Source organism: Saimiri boliviensis, chromosome 8 (assembly GCF_048565385.1).
Source record: "Saimiri boliviensis isolate mSaiBol1 chromosome 8, mSaiBol1.pri, whole genome shotgun sequence".
NCBI lineage: Eukaryota > Metazoa > Chordata > Mammalia > Primates > Cebidae > Saimiri > Saimiri boliviensis.
Window position 1 is genome coordinate 3,333,351 of NC_133456.1, and position 25,544 is coordinate 3,358,894.

Here is a 25,544-nt window from a genome sequence, read left to right on the forward strand (position 1 = left end):
TTGAATGAGGTCATGTGGGTGGAGTCCTAATCCAACAGGACTAATGTATTTAGTAAGAAGAAGAGACACTAGGGATACATGTGCCCAGAGAAAAAGCCATGTGAAGACACAGAGAAAGATGGCCATCTGCAATCCAAGTAGAGAAGCCTCAAAAGTCAACCCTGCCGGCACCTTCATCTTGGACTTCCACGTTCCAAGGCCAGGCACAATGGCTCATGCAGAGTACTCTGGGAGGCCAAAGTAGGAAGACTGCTTAAGGCCAGAAGTTCAAGAGCAGCCTAGGCAACATAGCAAGACTCCACCTCTACAAAAAAAAAAAAAACTTTTTAGTAGCCAGGCATTGTGGCACATGCCTCTAGTCCCAGCTACTCAGGATGACCGGCAGCACGATCACTTGAGCGCAGGAGTTCAAGTATTCAGTGAGCTCTGATTGTGTCATTGCACTTCAATGTGAGCAACACAGACCCTGTCTCTAAAGGACCTAAATACCCATCCATGATAGATTAGATAAAGAAAATGTGGTACATATATACCATAGAATACCGTGCAGCCATAAAAACAAATGAGATCATGTCCTTTGCAGAAACATGAATGAAGCTGGAGACCATTATCCTCAGCAAACTAACACAGGAACAGAAAACCAAATACTACATGTTCTCGCGTATGAGAGCTAAATGATCAGAACACATGGACACACAGAGGGGAACAACACACACTGGGGCCTTTCAGAGGTTGGAGAATGGAAGAAAGGAGAGTATCAGGAAAAAAAACTAACGGGTACTAGGGTGATGAAGTAATCTGTACAACAAACCCCCATGACACAAGCTTACCTATGAAACAAACCTGCACGTGTACCACTGAACTTAAAAGTTAAAAAACAAAACACAAAAAAGTACTATCTTAAACCTTATTCATCAAAGCCTGATTATAAGGATTAAAAGTGAGATGAAGTCCAGATTTATAATCAAGGTATCTTTTGAAATATAGTTGTATTACTCTTTAAAAGATACACTCTCAAACTTAAAATGGGTCAACAGCATAAGAACAAACAATTCTATAAACCTTAACGTTTTAGTAAACTTAAAGCAGAATTTACTTTACAACAATATTAAATTTCATGAAATTAACCATTCATAATAATGTATACGTAATTTTAAACTGAAGCGCCTAACCTTGAAGTATCATTTCAACATGCTAAAAAAAAAAAAAACTAAAATCTGCAATTAAATAACACAAGAAAACCAAGAAAGGGACATATCAGAAAATAAAAATTGTTTTATTAAAATATTTTAAACATACATCAAATAAAACTATATACTTAAAAGAATTTAATTGTATTTACCCCCTGCAAAGGGAGATTCCAGCATTCTGAGCTTCGGAATTTGGACAGTGGTGATTGAACATGGACATCCTCTGGTTTTGCATTTAACATCTTTTTTATCTGAAACTAAGATAAGAAAATAATTAGTTTATATAAGAACTATATATATAAGAGCTAATTCAGCTAACAGAACATTATATTACTCTGCATTAATAATTTGCTAAGAGTTTTAAATTCAGTAATTTATATGTAATTAATATAATTTTATTTTTAAAAAAACCTCTCCTTGACTCTGAAAGTAGATAAATAAGGAATCACAATAGCTTCCTAACTATTCTCTTGCCTGCTGTCTCTTCCCCTTTTAGTCTTTGAAATGTCAGCCCCAGAGTTCTCTAACACATAAAATCTAATTATGGCTGCAATACTTAAAATTCAACAATGGCAGCCATTACTTACAGATAAAACTCGTTACAATTTGGGCTTCTTCACATCACACACACATCAAAAATTATGCAACTCACACGCTAAATGAACCAAACTTCTTCAAACACATCATATTATTTTGTATCTCTAAACCTTTGCATATACTGTTCCCTCAATCTAGAATGCCCTTCTCTCTCTCCCTAGTGAAGTACTCCATATTCTTGTCAAAATTACTCTTTTATCCTCACAACCATCACTGCCACACCATACATTCCTTTCTCTGAATATTGGTACTTGGTACTACATTATTTATAATATAATGTTATATATGTAATAATGTTATCTATTATATATAATGTTACATTATATATATTATTTATATTACATTATTTACATTATGTTATATATGTGTTATATATTATGTTGCATTGTTTATATTACACATATCATACTATATTAGAGTTATCTATGTAGTCGTCTTCTCCAAAAAGTAGAGCTCCTTAAGGATTGCTCCATGCCTTATTCACCCTTGTATCTCCAAAGTGTGTGGCTCGTGACATGACGAATAAACAAGGGAATGAATGCACAGACTGTAGCCATGAGTTTAAAATCATTTGTTTAGGCCGGGCAAGGTGGCTTATGCCTGTAATCCCAGCACTTTGGGAGGCCAAAGCAAGCAGATCACGAGGTCAGGAGTTCGAGACCAGCCTGGCCAATATGGTGAAACCTCGTCTCTATTAAAAATTAGCTGGGTGTGGTGGCAGGCGCCTATGATCCCCGCTATTCAGTGCCTCTTGTCCTCAAAATGACCACAACGCCTCTCCGGCAACGGCACAGAACTGGGATGAGGCTGAGATGACTGAACTGACAGAAGAAGGCTTCAGAAGTTGGGTAATAAACTTTGCTGAGCTAAAGCAGCATATTCTAACCCAGTGCAAAAAAGCCAAGAATCATCATAAAACAATATAGGAACTGTTAACCAGAATAACCAGTTTAGAGAGGAACATAAATGACCTGATGGAAGTGAAAAGCACAGCACGAGAACTTCACCATGCAATCACAAGTATCAATAGCAGAGGAGACCACGTGGAGTAAAGAATTTCAGAGCTGCAAAACGATGTTTCAGAAATAAGACAGGCAGACAAGAATAGAGAAAAAAAACTATGAAAAGTAATGAACAAAACCTCTGAGAAACATGGGATTATGTAAAGAGACCAAACCTGTAACTAACTGGGATACCTGAAAGAGCCAAAGACAATGGAAGCAAGCTGGAAAAACATACTTCAAGATATCATCCAGGAGAACTTCCCCAACCTATCGAGACAGGACAACATTCAAATTCAGGAAACCAGAGAACCCTAGCAAGATACTTCACGAGAAGATCAACCCCAAGACACATAATAATTATCCTCCAAGGTGGAAATGAAAGAAAACATGTTAAGCGCAGCCAGAGAGAAAGGCCAGGCCACCTGTAAAAGGAAGCCCATCCGACTAACAGCAGACCTCTCAGTGGAAATCCTTCAAGCCAGAAGAGACTGAAGGCCAATACTCAACATTCTTAAAGAATCTGAAACTCATAATTTCATATCCAGCCAAACTAGGCTCATAAGTGAAAGAGAAATGAGATCCTTTTCAAACAAGCAAATGCTGAGTGAATTTATCACCACCAGGCTTGCCTTGCAGGAGCTACTGAAGGAAGCACTATCTGTAGAAATAAAAAACCATTACCAGACACTACATAAATACACTGAAATTCAAAGACTAATGACACTATGAAGTAACCATATAAGTCTGCAAAATAAGCAGCTACCATCATGATGACAGGATCAAATTTACACATAACAATGCTAACCTTAAATATAAATGGGCTAAATGCCCCAATTAAAAGGCACAGAATGGCAAGCTGTATAAAGAGCCAAGACCCACTGGTATACAGTCTTCAAGAGACCCATCTCTCATGCAAAGACACGCATAGGCTCAAAATAAAAGAGATGGAGGGAAATGTACAAAGTAAATGAAAACCAGAAGAAAGCAGGGATTGCAATTCCAGTTGCTGACAAAACAGGCTTTAAACCAACAAAGATCCAAAAAGACAAAGAATGGCATTACATAATGGTAAATTATTCAACAAGAAGAGCCAACTATCCTAAATATACATGCACACAATACAAAAGCACCCAGATTCATAAACCAAGTTCTTAGAGACCTACAGAGACGCTGAGACTCCCACACAATAACAGTGGGAGGCTTTAACACCCTGCTGACAATATTAGACAGATGATCAAAACAGAAAATTAACAAAGATATTTAGGACCTAAACTCAGCACTGGATCAAATGGTCCTGATAGATGTCTACAGAATTCTCCACCCAAAAACAACAGAATATATTCTTCTCATCTCCACACAGCACTTAACTCTAAAATTGACCACATAATCAGAAGTAAATGCAAAAGAAGAGAAACAGTCTCTCATACCCAAATTAGAACTCAAGATTAAGAAATTCACTCAAAACCATACAACAACATGGAAATTAAATAACCTGCTCCTGAATAACTCGAGTAAATAATGAAATTAAGACAGAAATCAAGTTCTTTGAAACTACTGAGAACAAAGAGGCAATACACCAGAATCTCAAGGATGCAACTGAAGCAGTGTTAAGAGAGAAATTTACAGCTCTAATGGACAAATCAGAAAGCTAGAAAGATCTCAAGTTAACAACCTAACTTCCAAAGTGCTGGGATTACAATTGTGAGCCACTACACTGGCCCCTTATAGAAGAATTCACATTCATAAATCCATAATGAATGAGCAAAAGAGAAAACCACCAAAGGAATACCACATTATCTATTTCTGCAGGCAAAATACACTGATAAAAGCTAAAATAGTAAACAAAACTTTGAGAAGAAATAGTATATTTGCATAGATTCAAAGTATCTCCCCTAAGATATTTATTAATTATAAAGAGGAAAAAAGTAACTTTACAATGGAGCAAACAGGCGAACACCATCTCAATCAAACAATCAAGGCTGACATTATCAGTAATAAGATAGATCACTATCATGTACCCCCGACACGATGCACTAAGAAGGGCACCATCACTTCTGTGGTATTCCTCCCAAAAAGTCATAACCTTAATCTAATCATGAAAAACCTGAAGCAGACCCAAAGTCAGAGATATTCTACAAAACACTGTCCAGTATTCTTCAGAAGTGTCATGGTCACGAAAGAAAAAAGACTGAAGAATTGTCATAGACTTAAGAAAACTAAGGAGACCTAACAACTAAATGCAATGTGGGATCCTGGATTGGATCTGGCAACAGAAAAAGGCTACTAGTGAAACTGAAGAAATCCACATGATGTCTATAGTTTAAAGCAGGGGTCCCCAACCCCTGGGCCACAGACCGCAAAGCAAGAGGTGAGCGGCACAGGAGCATTAGGGCCTGAGCTCCCACCTCCTGTCAGATCAGCAGCAACATTAGATTCTCAAAGGAGCACAAACACCACTGTGAGCTGTGCATGCGAGGGATCTAGGTTGCACACTCCTTATGAGAACCCAATGCCTGAAGACTTGAGGTGGAACAGTTTCATCCTGAAACCATCCCCCTGGACCCCTGTCTGTAGGAAAACTGTCCTTCAAAAAACTGGTCCCTGGTCCCAAACAGGTTGGGGACCACTGGTTTAAGGTACTGTATCTACGTTAATTTCTTGTTTTTTATAATCATACTTTAGTTACATAAGATGAAAACATTGGGAGAAGCTTTGTGAATTGTATAGGACTCTGTAAAATTTCTGTAACTTTTCTGTAAGTCTCAACTTCCTAGTAAACAAAAAGTTTAAGAAATACTGTAGCACATCAAAATCGGAAAGATCAATGTATTAACACAGTATTAATTTCTAATAGCAGAATTTCAGATTGATTGCACAAGTAATGCAATAGTCTAGAGCAAGACATTTCACTTCACTGGAAATTAAACACAAAAGTAGTAGTAGTTAATAAAGAAGTATTTCAAAGTGGATACCACAGTATTCATCCCGGCAATGTAAGGTTTGTTGTTGTTGAGACGGAGTCTCGCTCTGTCACCCAGGCTGAAGTGCAATGGCGCAGTCTCAGCTCACTATAACCTACACCTTCTGAGTTCAGGCGATTCTCCTGCCTCGGCCTCCCAAGTAGTTGGGATTATAGGCACCTACCATCATGCCCAGCTAATTTTTGTATCTTTGTAGAGACAGGGTTTCACCATGATGGCTAGGCTGGTCTTCCACTCCTGACCTCAGGTGATCTGCCCACGTCAGCATTAAGATTTTTTTTAGCTTCCCTCATTTACCCTACTTTAAATCCAGAATTTGAAATGAAGAAACCACAGCATGCAAATCTTAAGCCAAAAAAGAAAGAGTACCTAAAGCCATACTTTCTACATGGTCTTCTGAGGTACTCTTAGTTTCCTCTCACTGTCTTCCTTTACGACTACTTCTTTGTTAAATGCTGTTAACTATGTAACATAGGCGTACCCAAACTACGGCCCGGCCGAAGGCCACATGCAGCCCCCTGAGGCCATTTATCCGGCCCCCGCCGCACTTCAGGAAGGGGCACCTCTTTCATTGGTGGTCAGTGAGAGGAGCACAGTATGTGGCGGCCCTCCAACGGTCTGAGGGACAGTGAACTGGCCCCCTGTGTAAAAAGTTCAGGGACGCCTGATGTAACATGAAGATTTATCAAATTGAAGTTCTCCGTGCATAACTTAGAATGCTTCAGAGAAAATGATTTAATGAACTCTTACAGGCCGGGCATGGTAGCTCACGCCTGTAATCCCAGCACTTTGGGAGGCTGAAGCAGGTGGTTCACAAGGTCAGGAGTTCAAGACCAGCCTGGCCAAAATGATGAAACCCCGTCTCTACTAAAAATACAAAAATTAGCCAGGCGCAGTGGTGGGCACCTGTAATCGCAGCTATTCAGGAGGTTGAGGCAGAGAACTGTTTGAACCCAGGAGGCAGAGGTTGCAGTGAGCCAAGACTGCACCACTGCACTCCAGCCCAGGCAACAGAGTGAGACTTCATCTCAAAATAAATAAATAAAATAAATTATTATAATGTAAATCGGGATATTACTGCATTTAAAGAACAAAATTCTAGAAAAAAAGAATATTATCTCTATATGCCAGGTAAGGTGGCTTATGTAATCCCAACACTTTGGGAGGCCAAGGCAGGAGGACTGCTTGAGGCCAGGAATGTGAGACCAGCCTGGGCAACATCGCAAGACCCCTGTCTCTACAACAAAAAACTAAAATTAGCTGTGTGTGGTGGAGCATGCCTGTATTCCCAGCTACTTGGGAGGCTGAGGCAGGATTGCTAAAGCCCAGGAGTTCAAGGCTACAGTGACTTGTACGTGAGCCTAAACAATAGAGCAAGACCCTGTCTCTTAAAAGAAAAGAAAAAGATTATCATTCTTAAAATGAATTAATTTTTAAAAACACTTTCTACATAGATAGAAACTTCATTTTGCTTGTTTTGCTCTCTTGGCTTATGTAGAAGAAACGAAAAAAGGAGGCTTAAAAGGACGTATTCCCAACAGAAATTTTCAGCACATACCTTGGGTACAAACTATTCTGCATCTACAGCATTATTAATAAAAGAACATTAGGTACGCTAATACATTCAGTCAGCAAAAAAAATGCTGTGTTATGTTTTAAATAAAATCTAAAATGAGCCCTGGAAAGTATACTGGTCATCTTACAACAATTTAAACAAAGCTGGTAGAAGGGTTTCCTGGTTAACCTTCAGTTAATTTGAATACACATTTCTCCCAAAACACTCATTAAAGTTTTATACTATTTTCTTTAAAATTTTATTAAAAAGACAAACAGCAAAGTACTTTTAGTATTAGTAATTCCAAACACAATAGGTTAAAAGCAAAACAAATGCATACCTCCGATAAATCAGAAGACTTTTTCCTTTTTCCTTCTGTGATGATTTCTACAAAAACCAAAGACATGGTAAAAATTATAATTTAAAATCTCAATGAGATAAACAGTTGATAAAGAAGATTCTTTCACATCTGTCCCTTGTTTTAAATTAACTTTTTAGATTCAGAATTTACACTGATATATTTTACAGAAATTGAAGGGCTAAACATAAAAGTCAAAAAAGTTACATGTGTCAGAAGAATAGCAGATCCTCACAAAAATGTCTCCAGTAAACAATATACAGAGATAGATATAGCTAGATATACACAGACATATATGATGACTATAGAAAAGAAAAAGGAAAACTTGGCTCTAAGAACTAAACAGAAATTCCCTGGCCAAAGACCTCACGATCAGTAGTAGAACCATTTGATCAGACAAATTCTTATAATGGGGGAAGTAAAAGCAGGTGAAATTCTACAAGTTAGAAGATGAGAACATTCTATAAAAACACTTTCAGTTCTACTGCATATGTAAGCATGCTGTGCAACTCGGAACAGCTTAACTCTCTTTTACTCACCAACATTTTTCAGATTTGCTGTGGATTTTTCTTTTATGAGTTCTTTCTTCCAATCAGCAAATATTAATCCAATGTCTATCATGTGCCTAACACTGTGCTAGGTATTGAGTACAGTAGAGTGCGCAAATTAAAGTCCAAGCTTTCCTAGAACTTACAGTCTACAGGAATATATATCAGATTTTACTAAAAAAAAGGGTAAAGATATATATATATAGTCACCATCACCTGCTTATGACAAATATGAATCTATTAATTTACTAAAAAAAAGGTAAAGATTCATATAGTCACCATCACCTGCTTATGACAAATATGAATCTATTAATTCACATTCCCTGACAGATGCTTTAGCCAAATGCAATTGACTGATTTCCATTTTTAATGCAGATAATCTCTATCTCTGAGAAACCTCTATTCTTGTTGCAATTTCCTATAGAACTGCAATTCTATAGGAAAGGGATGATTTTAAAACTAAATGATGCTGAAGCAATTTGATAACCAAATGGGGGGAATAACACCCTTGACTACCTCACACCATACACAAAATTAATTTGAAAGAAATCATAGATTTAAATGTCAGAGACAAAAACAAATAAAGCTTCCAGACTTAAGTAGGAGAGTATCTTCACGACCTCAGGGTAGGCAAAGATTTTTCAAACAGGACACAAGTATACTAACCACAAATGAAAACATTAATAAACTGTATTTCATTAAAATTAAGAATTTCTGGCCGGGCGCGGTGGCTCAAGCCTGTAATCCCAGCACTTTGGGAGGCCGAGGTGGGTGGATCATGAGGTCGAGAGATCGAGACCATCCTGGTCAACATGTGAAACCCCGTCTCTACTAAAAATACAAAAAAACTAGCTGGGCGTGGTGGCGCAGGCCTGTAATCCCAGCTACTTAGGAGGCTGAGGCAGGAGAATTGCCTGAGCCCAGGAGGCGGAGGTTGCGGTGAGCTGAGATCGCGCCATTGCACTCCAGCCTGGGTAACAAGAGCGAAACTCCGTCTCAAAAAAAAAAAAAAAAAAAAAGAATTTCTGATCCTTTTGTAGCTCATGAGCATGATGACTGGATGCTCACACCCATCTGTGAGATGCGCCACCTTGAAAGCTTGTTACCACAACAGCGCATTACCAGTCTGACATGAAAGAAACATAAAGAACCACACTGGATTTGCTTCTTTTTCTGTTTCTTTTTTTTTTTTTTTTGAGATGGAGTTTTGCTCTTGTTGCCCAGGCTGGAGTGCAATTGTGTGATCTCGGCTTACTGCAACCTCTGCCTCCCGAGTTCAAGCGATTCTCTTGAGGTAGGAGAATCCCAAGTAGCTGGGATTACAGGCATGCAATACCATGCCCGGCTAATTTTGTATTTTTAGTAGAGACGGGGTTTCCCCATGTTGGTCAGGCTGGTCTCAAACTCCCGACCTCAGGTGATCTGCCCACCTCAGCCTCCCAAAGTGCTTGGATTATAGGCGTGAGCCACTGCGCCAGGCCTGGATTAGCTTTGAGAAAGAAAAAAGAAAAAAAAAAGAGTCAGGCATGGTGCCTCATGCCTGTAATCCCAAAACACTTTGAAAGGCCAAGGCGGGAGGATCACTTGAGCCCAGGAGTCCGAGACAAGCCACGGCAACACACTGGGACCCGATCTCTACAAAAATATTAGCTAGACATGATACTACATGCCTGTAGCCCCAGCTACTCAGGAGGCTGAGGTGGAAGGATCACTTGAGCCTGGGAGGCCAAGGGTGCAGTGAGCTACGACTGCACGACTACACTACAGCCTGGGTGACAGAGTAAGACTCTGTCTCGGATTTAAAATAAAAACAAACAAACAAAAAAAACACTTCTGTTCATCAAAACTCATCAAGAGACTGAAAAGGCACGTCACAGTAAGAGAAAAATATTTGTAATACATGTGTTTGTCAAAGAATTCATAACCAGAAATACATAAAGAACTCCTACAAAGCAAAAGCAAAACAATTCTATCTTCAAAATGGGCAAAAGTCTGAATAGGCACTCCACAAAAAAGAATATCCAAATGGCCAAGAAACATATCAACAGGTGCTCAATTTCACAATCATTAGGGAAATGCAAAATTAAAATGGCAATGAAAACCATTAAATAGCCCTTAGAATGGGCAAAAGTAAAAAGACTGACAATGCCAAGCACTGGTGAGAGACTGGAATTAATATACTCTTGCTAAGAGTGTAAATGAAGGGCTGGGCGCGGTGGCTCAAGCCTGTAATCCCAGCACTTTGGGAGGCCGAGGCGGGTGGATCATGAGGTCAAGAGATCGAGACCATCCTGGTCAACATGTGAAACCCCGTCTCTACTAAAAAAAATACAAAAAAACTAGCTGGGCGTGGTGGCGCGTGCCTGTAATCCCAGCTACTTAGGAGGCTGAGGCAGGAGGAATTGCCTGAGCCCAGGAGGCAGAGGTTGCGATGAGCCGAGATCGCACCATTGCACTCCAGCCTGGGTAACAAGAGCGAAACTCCGTCTCAAAAAAAAAAAAAAAAAAAAAAGAGTGTAAAAAAAAAAGAGTGTAAATGAGTACATCTGCTTCACCAGTATCTCTACTGAAGTTAGACACCTGCCTGTGCAATGTCCAACAATTACTCTTTTAGATAAATAACCAACAGAAAAAAGAATATTCGGATATTTTTTGTTTCTAATATCCAAAAACTGAAAACAATCCAAATATCCAACAAGAGGAGTACAGGTGAACATATTCATATAATGGAAAACTATACAGCGATGTAAGATAGTGAATTACTGCTATGCACAATATGGATAAATCTCACAGGCATGTTCAAAAAAATAAAACAAATGCAGAAGAGTGTATGATTCTATTTCTCTGAAATTCAAGGAAAAGTTAAAATAAACCTATGGCAACACTAGTTAAAACAGGGATGGGGGCCAGGCACGGTGGCACAGTAATTACAACACTTTGGGAGGCTGAGGTGGGTAGATCACTTGAGCTCAGGACTTTGAGACTAGCCTGGGCAAAATGGTGAAACCCCATCTGTATTTTTAAAAAAAGCACAAAAAGTAGCCGAGTGTGATGGTGTGCACCTGTACTCCCAGCTACTCAGTAGACTGAGGTGGGAAGATCACTTGAACCAGAAATTGAGGCTGCAGTGAGCCACGATGTTACCACTGTACTCTAGCCTGGGCAACAGAACAAGATGCTGTCTCAAATTAAAAAAAAAAAAAAAAAAAGGAAGAAGAAGAAGGTCACTGAACTATATACTAAAGATATCTGTACTATATGGTACTTAAAATCAGAAATAACTAATAATAACTAATGAAATACAGACTACCCAGAAATCTATACTGCTGAAATGATTTATTCTAAGTTCATAATATACCGCACTAGTTTCACTATATGTATTTCCTGAGCAACCATGTAATGTTTTCCAGATCTAAAAAATTATTTTCACCTCTATACTTGTTTTTGATAACGTCAAATAAATTCAATAAACTAGTACTTCTTAAGTTGACTACCAACAATAAATAATCTTTTAAATAAGTGGTAAGAAAATCTTTATCCTATAGAAATTCACTTTTTTTTTTTTTTTCTGAGACAGAGTCTCACTCTGTTGCCCAGGCTGGAGTGCAGTGGCATGATCTTGGCTCACTGCAACCTCTACCTCCCAGGTTCAAGCAATTATCCTGCCTCAGCCTCCTGAGTAGCTGGGATTACAGGCATATGCCACCACGCCCAGCTAACTTTTGTATTTTTAGTACAGACGGTGTTTCCCCATGTTGGTCAGGCTGGTCTCAAACTCCTGACCTCATAATCCGCCCACCTCAGCCTCCCAAAGTGCTGGGATTACAGGTGTGAACCTGTGCCCGGCCTAGAAATTCACTTTCTAGTATATTTTAAATTTAGCAAAACACATATCTATATACATATACAACGGAACACTATTCAGGAATAAAAAAGGAACAAACCCATGTTTTTTGCACTAACATAGATAGAACGGGAGACATTCATCTTAAGTGAAACAACTCAGATTAGAAGCTCACACCTATAATCCCAACACTTTGGAAGGCCAACGCAGGATGACTGCTTGAGCCCAGGAGTCTGAGACCAGCCTGGGACACATGGTAAGATCCTGTCTCTACAAACATTTATTTAAATTAGCTGGGTACAGTAACACCACCTGTACTCTCAGCTGCTGGGGGAGGCTGAAGTGGGAGAATCACTTGAGCCAAGGAGGTCGAGGCTGCAGTGAGCAGTGTTTGCACCACTGCACTCCAGCCTGGATGGCAGAGCAAAACCATCTCAAAAGGAAAAAGAAAAAAGAAAGAAAAAGAAATCAGAAAGTCAAATACCACATATTCTCACTAAAAGTAGGGGCTAAATAATGTGTGTACACATGGACATAGAGTGTAGAATAATAGTCACTTGAGATGTGGAAGGAGGTCGAAGGAAGGAGGTCAAAGATCAACTCAATGAAATAAAACAAGACGGCAAGATTAGAGAAAGAAGAGTAAAAAGAAATGAACAAGGCCTCCAATATGGGACTATGTGAAAAGATCTAATCTACGTTTGATAGGTGTACCTGAATGTGACGGAGAGAATGAATTCAAGCTGGAAAATTTTCTTCAGGATATTATCCAGGAAAACTTCCCCAACCTAGCAAGGCAGGCCAACATTCAAGTCCAGGAAATACAGAGAACACCACAAAGATAGTCCTCAAGGAGAGCAACCCCAAGGCACATAATCATCAGATTCACGAGGGTTGAAATGAAGGAGAAAATGCTAAGGGTAGTCAGAGAGAAAGGGTGGGTTACCCACAAAGGAATGCCCATCAGACTCACAGTGGATCTCTCGGCAGAAACCCTATAAGCCAGAAGAGAGTGGGGGCCAATATTCAACACCCTTAAAGAAAAGAACTTTCAATCTGGAATTCATATCCAGCCAAACTAAGTGAAGGAGAAATAAAATCCTTTATGAACAAGCAAGTACTCAGAGACTTCATCACCACCAGGCCTGCTTTACAAAAGCTCCTCAAAGAAGTATTAAACATAGAAAGGAACAACCAGTACCAGCCACTCCAAAAACATACCAAATGGTAAAGAGCATCGACACAATGAAGAAACTGCATGAACTAACGGGCAAAAAAAGCAGCTAGCATCAAAATGGCAAGATCAAATTCACACATAACAATATTAATCCTGCCAGGTGCGGTGGCTCAAGCCTGTAATCCCAGCACTTTGGGAGGCCGAGGCGGGTGGATCACGAGGTCAAGAGATCGAGACCATCCTGGTCAACATGGTGAGACCCCGTCTCTACTAAAAACACAAAAAACTAGCTGGGCATGGTGGCGCGTGCCTGTAATCCCAGCTACTCAGGAGGCTGAGGCAGGAGAATTGCCTGAACCCAGGAGGCGGAGGTTGCGGTGAGCCGAGATCGTGCCATTGCACTCCAGCCTAGGTAACAAGGGCGAAACTCCGTCTCAAAAAAAAAAAAAAAAAAAAAAAACAATATTAATCCTAAATGTTAATGGGCTAAATGCCCCAATCAAAAGACACAGACTGGCAAATTGGATAAAAAGCCAAAACCCATCAGTGTGCTGTATCCAGGAAAGCCATCTCACATGCAAGGATACACATAGGCTCAAAATAAAGGAACAGTGGAAGATTTACCAAGCAAACGGAGAGCAAAAAAAGCAGGAGTTGGCCAGGCATGGTGGCTCACGCCTGTAATCCTAGCACTTTGGGAGGCCGAGGTGGGTGGATATCCTGAGGTCAGGAGTTCAAGACCAGCCTGGCCAACATGGTGAAACCCCATCTTTAAAAAAAAAAAAAAGCAGGAATTGCAATTCTTGCCTCTGATAAAACAAACTTTAAACCAACAAAGATCAAAAGAGACAAAGAAGGACATTTCATAATGGTAAAAGGATCAATGCAACAAGAAGAGCTAACAATCCTAAATATATACCCACCAAATACAGGAGCACCCAGATACATAAAGCAAGTTCTTAATGACTTACAAAGAGACTCAGACTCCCACACAATAATAGTGGGAGACTTTAACACCCCACTGTCAATATCAGACAGATCAACGAGACAGAAAATTAACAAGGATATCCAGGACTTGAACTCAGACCAGAATGAAACAAACCTAACAGACATTTACAGAATTCTCCACCCCAAATCCACAGAATATACATTCTTTTCAGCATCACATCGTACCTACTCTCAAATTGACCACATAATTGGAAGTAAATCACTCCTCAGCAAATGCAAAAGAACGGAAATCATAACAAACAGTCTCTTGGACCACAGTGCAATCAAGTTAGAACTCAGGATTCAGAAATTAACTCAACACCACACAGCTTCATGTAAACTGAACAACTGACTCTTGAATGTTGACTGGATAAACAACGAAATGAAGGCAGATATAAAGATGTTCTTCGAAACCAACGAGAACGAAGACACAACACACCAGAATCTTTGGGACACATTTAAAGCAGTTTCTAGAGGGAAATTTATAGCAATAAATGCCCAAGTGAGAAGCAAGGAGAGATCTAAAATTGACACCCTATCATCAAAATTGAAAGACCTAGAGGAGCAAGATCAAATAAACTCAAAAGCTAGCAGAAGACAAGATCAGAGCAGAACCGAAGGAGATAGAGATACAAAAAAACCTCCAAAAAAAATCAATATATCCAGGAGCTGGTTTTTTGAAAAGATCAACAAAATAGACCACTAGCAAGATTAATAAAAAAGAAAAGAGAGAATAACCAAATTGATGCAATAAAAAATGATAAAGGGGATATCACCACAGATTCCACAGAAATACAAACCACCATCAGAGATTATTGCAAACAGCTCTATGCACATAAACTAGGAAACCTGGAAGAAACGGATAAATTCCTGGACACTTGCATCCTCCCAAGCTTAAACCAGGAAGAAGTTGAAACCCTGAATACACCAATAACAAGGGCTGAAGTTGAGGCAGCAATTAAGAGCCTACCAGCCAAAAAAAGCCCAGGTCCAGATGAGTTCACAGCCGAATTCTACCAGACATACAAATAGGAGCTTCTGAAACTATTCCAAACAATCCAAAGAGAAGGAATCCTTCCCAAATCATTTTATGAGACCAACAGCGTCCTGATACCAAAAGCCAGCAGGCACGCAACAAGAAAAACTTCAGGCCAATATCCATGATGAAGATAGATGCAAAAATCTTCAATAAAATACTGGCAAGCCGATTGCAACAGCACATCTAAAAGCTTATCCACCATGATCAAGTTGGCTTCATCCCAGGGTTGCAAGGCTGGTTCAACATACGCAAGTCTATAAACATAATCCACCACATAAACATAACCAAAAACAAAAACCACATGATTATTTCAATAGATGCAGAAAAGGCCTTTGAAAAAATTCAACAGCCCTTTATGCTAAAAACTCTCAATAAACTAGGTATTGACAGAACCTATCTCAAAATAATAAAAGCTATTTACAACAAACCCACAGCCAATATCATACTGAATGGGCAAAAACTAGAAGCATTCCCTTTGAAATCTGGCACTAGACAAGGATGCCCTCTCTCACCACTCCTATTCAATATAGTACTGGAAGTTCTAGCCAGAGCAATCAGGCAAGAAAAAGAAATAAAGAGTTTTCAATTAAGAAAGGAGGAAGTCAGATTGTCTCTATTTGCAGATGACATGATTGTATATCTAGAAGACCCCATTGTCTCAGCCCAAAATCTCGTGAAACTGATAAGCAACTTCAGCAAAGTGTCAGGATACAAAATTGATGTGAAAAATCACAAGCATTCCTATACACCAATAACAGACTTCAAGAGAGCCAAATCAAGAACTAACTGCCATTCACAATTACTACAAAGAGAATAAAACACGTTGGAATTCAACTAACAAGGAACATAAAGGACCTCTTCAAGGAGAACAAGAAGCCACTGCTCAAAAAAATAAGAGAGGACACAAACAGATGGAGAAACATTCCATGCTCATGGTTAGGAAGAATCAATATCGTGAAAATGGCCATACTGCCCAAAGTAACTTACAGATTCAACACTATTCCCATCAAGCCATCCCCATCTGCGACCTTCTTCACAATACTGGAGAAAACCACCTTAAACTTCATATGGAACCAAAAGAGAGGCCACATAGCCAAGTCAATTCTAAGCAAAATGAACAAAGCTGGAGGCATCACACTACCTTACTTCAAAGTATACTACAAGGCTACAGTAATCAAAACAGCATGATACTGGTACCAAAACAGAGATATAGACCAATGGAAAAGAACAGAGGCCTCAGAAGTAACACCACACATCTACAACCACCTGATCTTTGACAAACCTGACAAAAACAAGCAATGGGGAAAGCATTCCCTATTTAATAAATGGTGTGGGGAAAATGGCTAGCCATGTGCAGAAAGCAGAAGCTGGACTCCTTCTTGACACCTTACACTAAAATTAACTCCAGATGGATTAAAGACTTAAACATAAGACCTAACACCATAAAAACCCTGGAAGAAAATCTAGGCGAAACCATTCAGGACACAGGCATAGGCAAGGACTTCATGACTAAAACATCAAAAGCATTGGCAACAAAAGCCAAAATAGACAAATGGGACCTAATCAAACTCCAGAGCTTCTGCACAGCAAAAGAAACAGTCATTACAGTGAATCAGCAACCAACAGAATGGGAAAAACTTTTTGCAATCTACCCATCTCACAAAGGGCTAATATCCAGAATCTACAAAGAACTAAAACAGATTTACAAGAAAAAAAATGACCCAGCATGGTGGCTCACACCTGTAATCCAAGCACTTTGCAGGCCAACACAGGCAGATCACCTGAGGTTGGAAGTTCAAGACCAGCCTGACCAACATGGTGAAACCCTGTCTTAAATTTAAAAAAGAAAAAAACAAATGAGCCCATTCAAAAGTGGGCCAAGAATATGGACAGACACTTCACAAAAGAAGACATATAGGAGGCCAACAAACATGAAAAAATGCTGACCATCACTGGTCATTAGAGAAATGCAAATCAAAACTACATTGAGATACCATCTCACGCCAGTTAGAATGGTGATCATTAAAAAATCTGGAGGCAACAGATGCTGGAGAGGATGTGGAGAAACAGGAACACTTTTACACTGTTGGTGGGAGTGTAAATTAGTTCAACCATTGTGGAAGACAGTTTGGCGATTCCTCAAGGACCTAGAAATAGAAATTCCATTTGACCCAGTAATCCCATTACCGGCTATATATCCAAATATATAAATCATTCTATTATAAAGACACATGCACACGAATGTTCACTGCAGCACTTTACAATAGCAAAGGCTTGGAACCAACCCAAATGCCCATCGATGACAGACTGGACAGGGAAAATGTGGCACACATACACCATGGAATACTATGCAGCCATAAAAAAACGATGAGTTCGTGTCCTTTGTATGGACATGGATGAATGTGGAAACCATCACTCTCAGCAAACTGACCCAAGAACAGAAAATCAAACACCACATGTTCTCACTCATAGGCAGGTGTTGAACAATGGGAACACATGGACACAGGGCCTCACACACTGGGGTCAGTGGGGGGGAAATAGGGAAGGGACAGCGGGGAGTGGGCAATTGGGGAGGGATAGCATGGGGAGAAATGCCAGATACAGGTGAGGGGAAGGAAGGCAGCAAACCACACTGCCATGTGTGTACCTATGCAACCATCTTGCATGTTCTTCACATGTACCCCAAAACCCAAAATGCAATAAAATATATATTTTAAAAAATTAAATGATGTTCCATAAGCCCATTCTGAAAAACAAATTAAATAATATAACCTTATAACTTAATAAACTATATCTAAAGCAAAGGTTAAAAAAAATTAATGACAGTCCTTGGCACAGTGTTAATAGCATAGCAGCAGACATTAAACAATTCAGAAAGCTAGAATATATGATGGAATCTGATAAACATCACATAAGAGGCACAAATACCAATAAAAGTGAAGAAACAGGTGTAAATTTGAGTTAATTAAGGAAATGGTTCTTGGCAAGGCACAACTGAACTGGACTTGAGCTGGGCATGGTGGCTCATGCTTATAATCTCAGCACTTTGAGAGGCTGAGGTGGGAGGATTGTTTGAGGCGAAGAGTTCAAGACCAGCCTGGGTAACACAGTGAGACCCCATCTCTGCAAAACTATATTTAAAAAAAATAAAACAGCCAGTCTTCTGCTATAGTTCATCTAGCAAATAGGCAAAAATAAATAAATAATAAAACAAATAAATACAAATAGCCAGGCACACTAGTGCACACCTATAGTCACAGCCACTCAGGAGGGTGAGGTGGGAGGATAGCTTGAGCCCAGGGGTTCAAGGATGCAGCGAGCTATGATCGTCCCACTGCACTCCAGCCTGAGCCACAGAGAAAGACACTATTGGGGAGAAAAAAAAAAAAAAAAAAAAGTGGGCTTTGAAGAATAATTAAGGTTTAGATAAGCAGAAATGAGGGAAGCCAGGCACAACCCAATGGTGAGTTACCAATACAAGCACACATAAACTAGGAACAAACAGCCCACATCAGTCAGACTCACAAGTTAATGAAAACCCAAATGAAAGTCATTCATCAGGAAGGCTTACACCAGAATTCTAGTCTGGATCTTTGGAGCTACTCAGTCTTATTCATAATGCATTCTCTGTGTTAACATGCCCCCTTAATTTACTTTTCAATCCTCTGCCTTCCATCATCAGGCCTAGGAATCACCACCAATGTCAATCCCTACAGCCTATCACCTTCCTATTATCTCGCCTCATATAATTCAATTCTACCCTCCCATCTACACCTTCTCCATCTCTTCCCTAGTCCACTAAATTCTTTTCCAAAGTTAATACAGCTTCCTTAAATTTTAAATATTTTCCTTGAACTTCTCCTCCACGTTAGGTTAACGGAATATCAGCTTTTTAGTAACTATACTACTTTGTTACAACTCTCCCACTTGTAAAATAGACATAGAGGTTAACAATCTCTAGCTGGGCATGGTGGCGCATGCCTGTAATCCCAGCTACTCAGGAGGCTGAGGCAGGAGAATTGCCTGAACCCAGGAGGCGGAGGTTGCGGTGAGCCGAGATCGGGCCATTGCACTCCAGCCTGGGCAACAAGAGCGAAACTCTGTCTCAAAAAAAAAAAAAAAAAAAAAAAAAAAAACAATCTCCATTGTTTCCTGTGGGGAGGGGAGACAACAAAAAAAATCTCCTTCCTCACCATATTCTAACTTTACTGCAATAATTCCTCTTTAAAATTACCATAAATTGGATACGTTCCCAGCACTGGGCTCATACCTGTAAACCCAGCACTCTGGGAGGCCGAGGCAGGGGGATCACAAGGTCAAGAGATCAAGACCATCCTGGCCAACATGGTGAAACCCCATCTCTACTAAAAATACAAAAATTAGCCAGGCATGGTGGCATACGCCTGTAGTCCCAGCTACTCGGGAGGCCGAGGCAGGAGAATCGCTTGAACCTGGGAAGAGGAGACTGCAGTGAGCCGAGATTGCGCCACTGCACTCCAGCCTGGTGACAGAGCAAGACTCTGTCTCAAAATATAAAATAAAATAAAATAAAATAAATTGGTGAATGGTATATATATTCCCTTGCTCATGTTTATGACTGCCATCTACTGACCCAAGATCCTCTCCAACATGTCTAGAATACTCTGATTCTTGGTTCATAGTTTACCTGTCTGTCATCAAAATTTACCATCATTCTGAAGCACTAAAACATCCATTAAGCAACTTACTCAAAAACAATGGACTCATCTTCATTTAATGGAACGAACTTCTACATATCTCCATCTCAGCAATATGCATTCCCGAATGGCTTTAAGGAAAACTGTTCCATCACTCAAGTGGTCAAACGCAAACCTTTCATTCTATAAATATACTGTCCTTTGACCCCTTAACTTCCTGACTCCCATTAAAGCCATTCTTTGCCCTTATGTCTTGTCACACCCTTTAACTCTTAAGTAAAACTAAACTCATTTTTTTCCCCAAACTCTTTCTCCTGTACTGCTTGGCACTACTAAGTCACACAGTAGTAACAGCTCCAACTACTACAAAACTCACACTTAAGTTTTAACTAAGACTGCAAGAATATCTAATATGTAGTCATCCCTAATTGACTTACCTTGCATTCCCAGTACCAATTAAAAGTCCCTTTCTCACGGGGCGTGGTGGCTCAAGCCTGTAATCCCAGCATTTTGGGAGGCCGAGGCGGGTGGATCACGAGGTCAAGAGATCGAGACCGTCCCGGTCAACATGGTGAAACCCCGTCTCTACTAAAAATACAAAAAATTAGCTGGGCATGGTGGCGCGTGCCTGTAATCCCAGCTACTCGGGAGGCTGAGGCAGGAGAATTGCCTGAGCCCAGGAGGTGGAGGTTGCGGTGAGCTAAGATCGCGCCATTGCACTCCAGCCTGGGTCACAAGAGCGAAACTCCGTCTCAAAAAAAAAAAAAAAAAAAAAGCCCCTTTCTCAAAAGATTACCCTACTACTTCATTTAGAAGCCGTCACTACCTCAGCTTCTCAAGATTTATCTGTATCTTTATCCATCTTCTCTCCTTTCCCTATGTCACTAAACTGTTCTTTGATGCCATCCCCTCTCTCCCATTTCTAATGGGAGCTCCCTCCATTACCTCCTACCTGATATATATTCAATCTTTCCTTCTCCACCAACCCCCTTCCTGTTCCCTACCAACCTGATTTAAGTCTCTCACATTCTTAAAACAAACAAGCCTTTCTACCTAATTTCCTACTCGAGCTTGTTCCAGAAATCTTTCCTTCCCATCTCATTTTATCAGCTTACTTTTGCTGCCCTCATCTCCTCACCACCACTCATTCCTCCGGACTGTTGAAATTTGGCTTCTGTCTACTGCTGGCTACCCTACTAACCACTCTCACTACCAGTAAAAGTGGTCTCCTAATTGCCAAATCCAGCACCCTCATTCGACTTTAACTCTCTGAAAGACTTTTTTTTTTTTTTTAAACTCTCCTCTCTTTCTTCCCAATCCTGTCACATTCTTAATCTACCTAACTGTTCACTATATCTCTTCCTCCCCATTTTGAAATTAGTTGTGGCCGGGCACAACGGCTCACACCTGTAACCCCAGCACTTCCGGAGGCCGAGGCAGGTGGATTACCTGAGGTCAGGAATTCGAGACCAGCCTGGCTAACATGGTAAAACCCCATTTCTACTAAAAATAAAAAAATTGGCCAGGCATCGTGGCATGCACCTGTTATCCCAGCTACCCAGGAATCTGAGGCAGAACTTGGGAAGCGGAAGTTGCAGTGAGCTGAGATGGCACCATTGCACTCCAGTTTCCACAACAAAAGCAAAACTCCATCTTAAAAAAAAAAAGGAAATGAAATTAGTTGTATGTAATTTAGGACCTTCCTCACTCTTTGATTTGCAGTAGCTTTAAAAAAGTTTTAAATAATCAAAGAAAATAGAAAAAAAAAAAAAAAAAAAGAAGACCTTCCTCACTCTTTTCTGTGGACATTTCCATTCATTCCAATGACTTCAACTAAGATCTCTGCAAATAATGCAGCTTTATCATAACTAATTTTAAGTTCTCATCTTGAGCCTCAATTATCATTCATTACACTTCCAAGGCAAAGCAGACATCACCTGGACCTACTGCAACATTTAAGAAAGGTATGCCATCGGGGACACTAGTCCCTTAAGATGAAACTGGGGAAGAAAACACACACACACACACACACACACACACACACACGAAGTAAAAACAAAAAAATAAATAAAAATTTAAATAAATAAACTGGGAAGGAGGAGAGTTTCAAAATCAAGCACATTTGATAAATGCTGCATACTCTTTCTCTTGGAGAGGTACAATGTATAGCAGCACATCAAAGGCTCTGAAAAATTCTTGCAGTGAAGAAAATTTTCTAACCACAATTACCACATTTATTTGTCCATGGAATCTTTTTTAAGTAAGTCCAATTAATGTCCTGTAGCAGTAAATGAAGTTAAAACTATAGATTTTGTAATTAGAGACCACATTTTGAATTTTGACACTGCTTCTTACTAATCTTTATCCTGCCCCTAAATCCCAGTTTTCTCATCTGCAAATGAAAAACAATTACAAGGCTTTTGTAAATATTGACGTTTGTAAAGTTCTTAGCACAATGCCTAGTGCCTAAGTACTTAAAGAACATATATATCCTTAGCTACAAATGAGAGTGACACAGGTCTCCAAGAATGCTGCCTGAAGCAATCAGCTGCAAACGCTTTCAAATTTACTTGAAGTTTCCTGTTTTGATTCAAAAATTCATTTGAAAATTGCAGTTATGGGTCTAATATAGTTGTGTTATATTTTTGTTGTTAAGCGCTTTTAACGGTCATTCTCCCTTGCTCGCGCACACTTTATTATTTCATTCAACTTCAGTGAACCTGTCTCTGATGCCAGTCATTTTTTAAAAGGTATGACCATAATATACTGCTTTTGGTATATTATAGTTATCAGTTATGTGAGTTACAAATACATGTATTTAGTTTAAACCAGCTGGAATTGGGTTTCTGCTACTTGCAATTGAAAAAGTTCTGAGCAGTAATGCACTGTGAACATTTTACAGTTCTTCCTTGTTTCGGAGAAGGGTTAGGGCCGACTAATGTAGTCTCACAGAAAAAACTTCAAATTTTGTATTTTATTTTCTCTCTGCTGCTACCCATCTTCCTTCTACCTCTTCCTCCTGTTTTATTAATCAAACTCTTCTGTGTACTTGGGAAACTTTGATGACTATAAATGTCACTTCACGGCTGGGTGCAGAGGCTCACACCTGTAATTCCAGCACTTTGGGAGGCCAAGGCAGGTGTATCACCCAGGGTCAAGAGGCCGAGACCAACCTGGCCAACATGGTGAAACCCTGTCTCTACTAAAAATACAAAACTTAATCAAGTGTGGTGATGGACACCTGTAATCCCAGCTACTTGGGAGGCTGAGGCAGGAGAATCACTTGAACCTGGAAGCAGGAGGTTGCAGTGAGCAGAGATCATGCCACTGTGCTCCAGTCTGGACAACAGAGCAAGACTCCGTCTCAAAAAAAAAAAAAAAAAAAAAAAAAAAAAAAAATCACTTCATTTGGGTTCCAGTTAGCAACAACTTACAATGAAACGGCAACTGCAGGCATACAACCATTACACAGAATCAACCAACTGATCATGTTATATTTCTGAGAATTTATATCCGGAAGTTAAATATATACTATTAAGAAAAGCATAAGAGGCAGTGAAGACCTAAAATCTAAAGTATAAAATAAAAAAGCAACCAAATTTAAAAAAGCAGAAGCGTACTTAAAAATTAATTTGTGCACATCTTAAAACCAGAGGCATACTGGTGAACAGCTAGGTAACATCAGAACTGAGAATGGATTTTATTATACCTGCCTTTTCAGAAAGGGCGGCTCCAAAAGAGATCATGAGAAAAAGAAAACAAGAAATAAACAGAGATATAACTAACATAAATGTCAATGTCTTTTAAGAATTAAAAGCTTTATTACCAAAATTCACTTCTCACGACTACTGACATCAAGTTACCGTGCTAAATAAATCAATCTAAGTGTAATCAGGTCAAGGAGATGTGACTTGAAGAGGCAAACATCTTGCCTTTCCTCCCCAAAAATCTATTAAACGTAGATGAAATGCATTTCTTTTAAAAAGGTTGTGCATCTTAAACGAAGATATGATTATACCTAAAGTTCTGTGTTAGGAAGCATGCGAATGACACCAGCTAAAATGCATCGTGCATTTTCCTCATGTGTCCATTTTACTTAGAGGTTTGGTGGGGGGTGGAGATTATTAAACACTCATCAGCGGAGGCATATACATACATATATGTATAAACATACATATATATCATTTATACATGTGCTTTCAAAGGAAAAAACTATTATCTCCAGAATACACAGCAAAAACATCGATAGCGTTGGTTGCCTAAGAAAAGGGATTTCAGGTTTTTAACTGCTTCAAGCAGTATCCCCAGCGATCCATCATCACTCTCCTTGGCAATTAAGGCTGAAAGATGTTTGAGGCGCACGGCCACAGGGCACTCCTAAATGAAACTGGAATTGTTTACACTGTCTCTGCAGAAATCCACGGCACCGTAAGAAACAGAAAAATGAAACGAAATAACTGATTCACTGGGTGTTAGCTTGCGTAGCGGACTGCAAGCAGGAGAGTCGTCCCTGTGTGTCCCTCCCATCCACAGGACTTAACACAAGGACTTGAGGACCCCTTAATGGATGAAATGTCTAACAGAAACTTCTCGGCTGGGACGAGCTCTACCTCACGTCTTTGCAACTCGACTTTCTTGTGTCCAAGACGTCGTACACAGAACTGAAGGTAACCATTTAAAACAGAGTAACAAAGTGATTTCGCAAACAAAAATAGGCTGAAAATAAAAACACAACGAAAGCACGGCTGGGAATCCTTTGTTCGACTTCGCAGTCCCTTTCGGAAGACGCAGAGGCCGGTGCGCGGGCCTGCCGAGCAGAACGCGGCCCGGCGGGGCGCGCCCGAGCCCGGGAGCCGGTCCGCAGCCGCACCTGCGCCCCGCCGCGGCGGCCGGAGGCCGGGGGACGGGGCGGGAGCGGGGGCGGGAGCGGGAGCGGGAGCGGGCGCGGAGCCGGGGCTCGCAGGGGCGAGGAGAGCGGGCTCGGGCGCCGAGACGCTGAAACGGAGCCGGAGCCGCGGCGGAGTGACGAGGAGGGCGTGGCAGAGCGTGGCAAGCCAACCGGGGGGACCCGCGGGCCGCGGAGACTCCGGGAGGGGCTCGCGGGACGAGGGGGACGTGAAAGGGGCTCGGCGGGGAGCGGCGGCCGAGGCTCCGATGACAGCTCGGGCCGGGCCCCCGGCGCCGTCCCCCGCGCTCGCCCCGCCGCTCCCCGCCCCGCCCCCGCCCTCGCCCTCGCGGCTCGGGGCCGCAGCCCCAGCTGCCGCCCGCGCCTCCCGTTCGCCCGGGGTGGGCGACAGTCTGCCCGACCCTGCTCCGACCCTTTCTCACCGGATGAAGATGGCCGTCGCCCGAGCCTCCTCTTCTCCATCTTTTCCCGCTGCTGAAATCTCAGCTGCAGGCGCTGTCACCTCAAGACCCCTCCGGCTTGGAGGAGGGAGGGGGAGGGGGACGGGGAAAGGGAAAAAAAAAAAAAAAGAGCCTGCGAAGTGCGGAACGCGCCTGCGCGGGAGCCGCCGCCGGCCCTCTGACCGGAAGTCAGCCGCGCCTCCCAGCTGCAGCCGGAAGTCGCTTCCTGGGACTTTTCCCTG

At 40.8% G+C, this 25,544-nt stretch overlaps 1 protein-coding gene and 1 non-coding gene across 16 annotated transcripts in view; one reads left to right on the forward strand and one right to left on the reverse strand.

The window, feature by feature from the left end:
- The window catches only part of SENP7 (SUMO specific peptidase 7), a 216,935-nt gene that overhangs the window by 165,051 nt on the left and 26,340 nt on the right, over positions 1 to 25,544 (reverse strand). For 9 of the 15 annotated variants that reach the window (XR_012518701.1, XR_012518700.1, XM_074403585.1 and 6 more), the window contains exon 1: positions 1,343 to 1,432. Coding sequence is in view for 13 of the 15 variants with exons in the window: in XM_074403585.1 (XP_074259686.1) it covers positions 1,343 to 1,425 (83 nt within the window). In the remaining 2 variants the exon portion in view is untranslated. Of the gene's footprint in view, positions 1 to 1,342; positions 1,448 to 7,667; positions 7,715 to 25,284; positions 25,454 to 25,544 lie in introns of those variants that run through there. The other 6 variants (XM_074403586.1, XM_039477224.2, XM_074403576.1 and 3 more) reach the window with 2 other exon arrangements.
- Positions 9,262 to 9,365, forward strand: LOC120367275 (small nucleolar RNA U13). The gene has a single exon (XR_005581691.1). It is a non-coding gene; the product is annotated as a small nucleolar RNA U13 (small nucleolar RNA).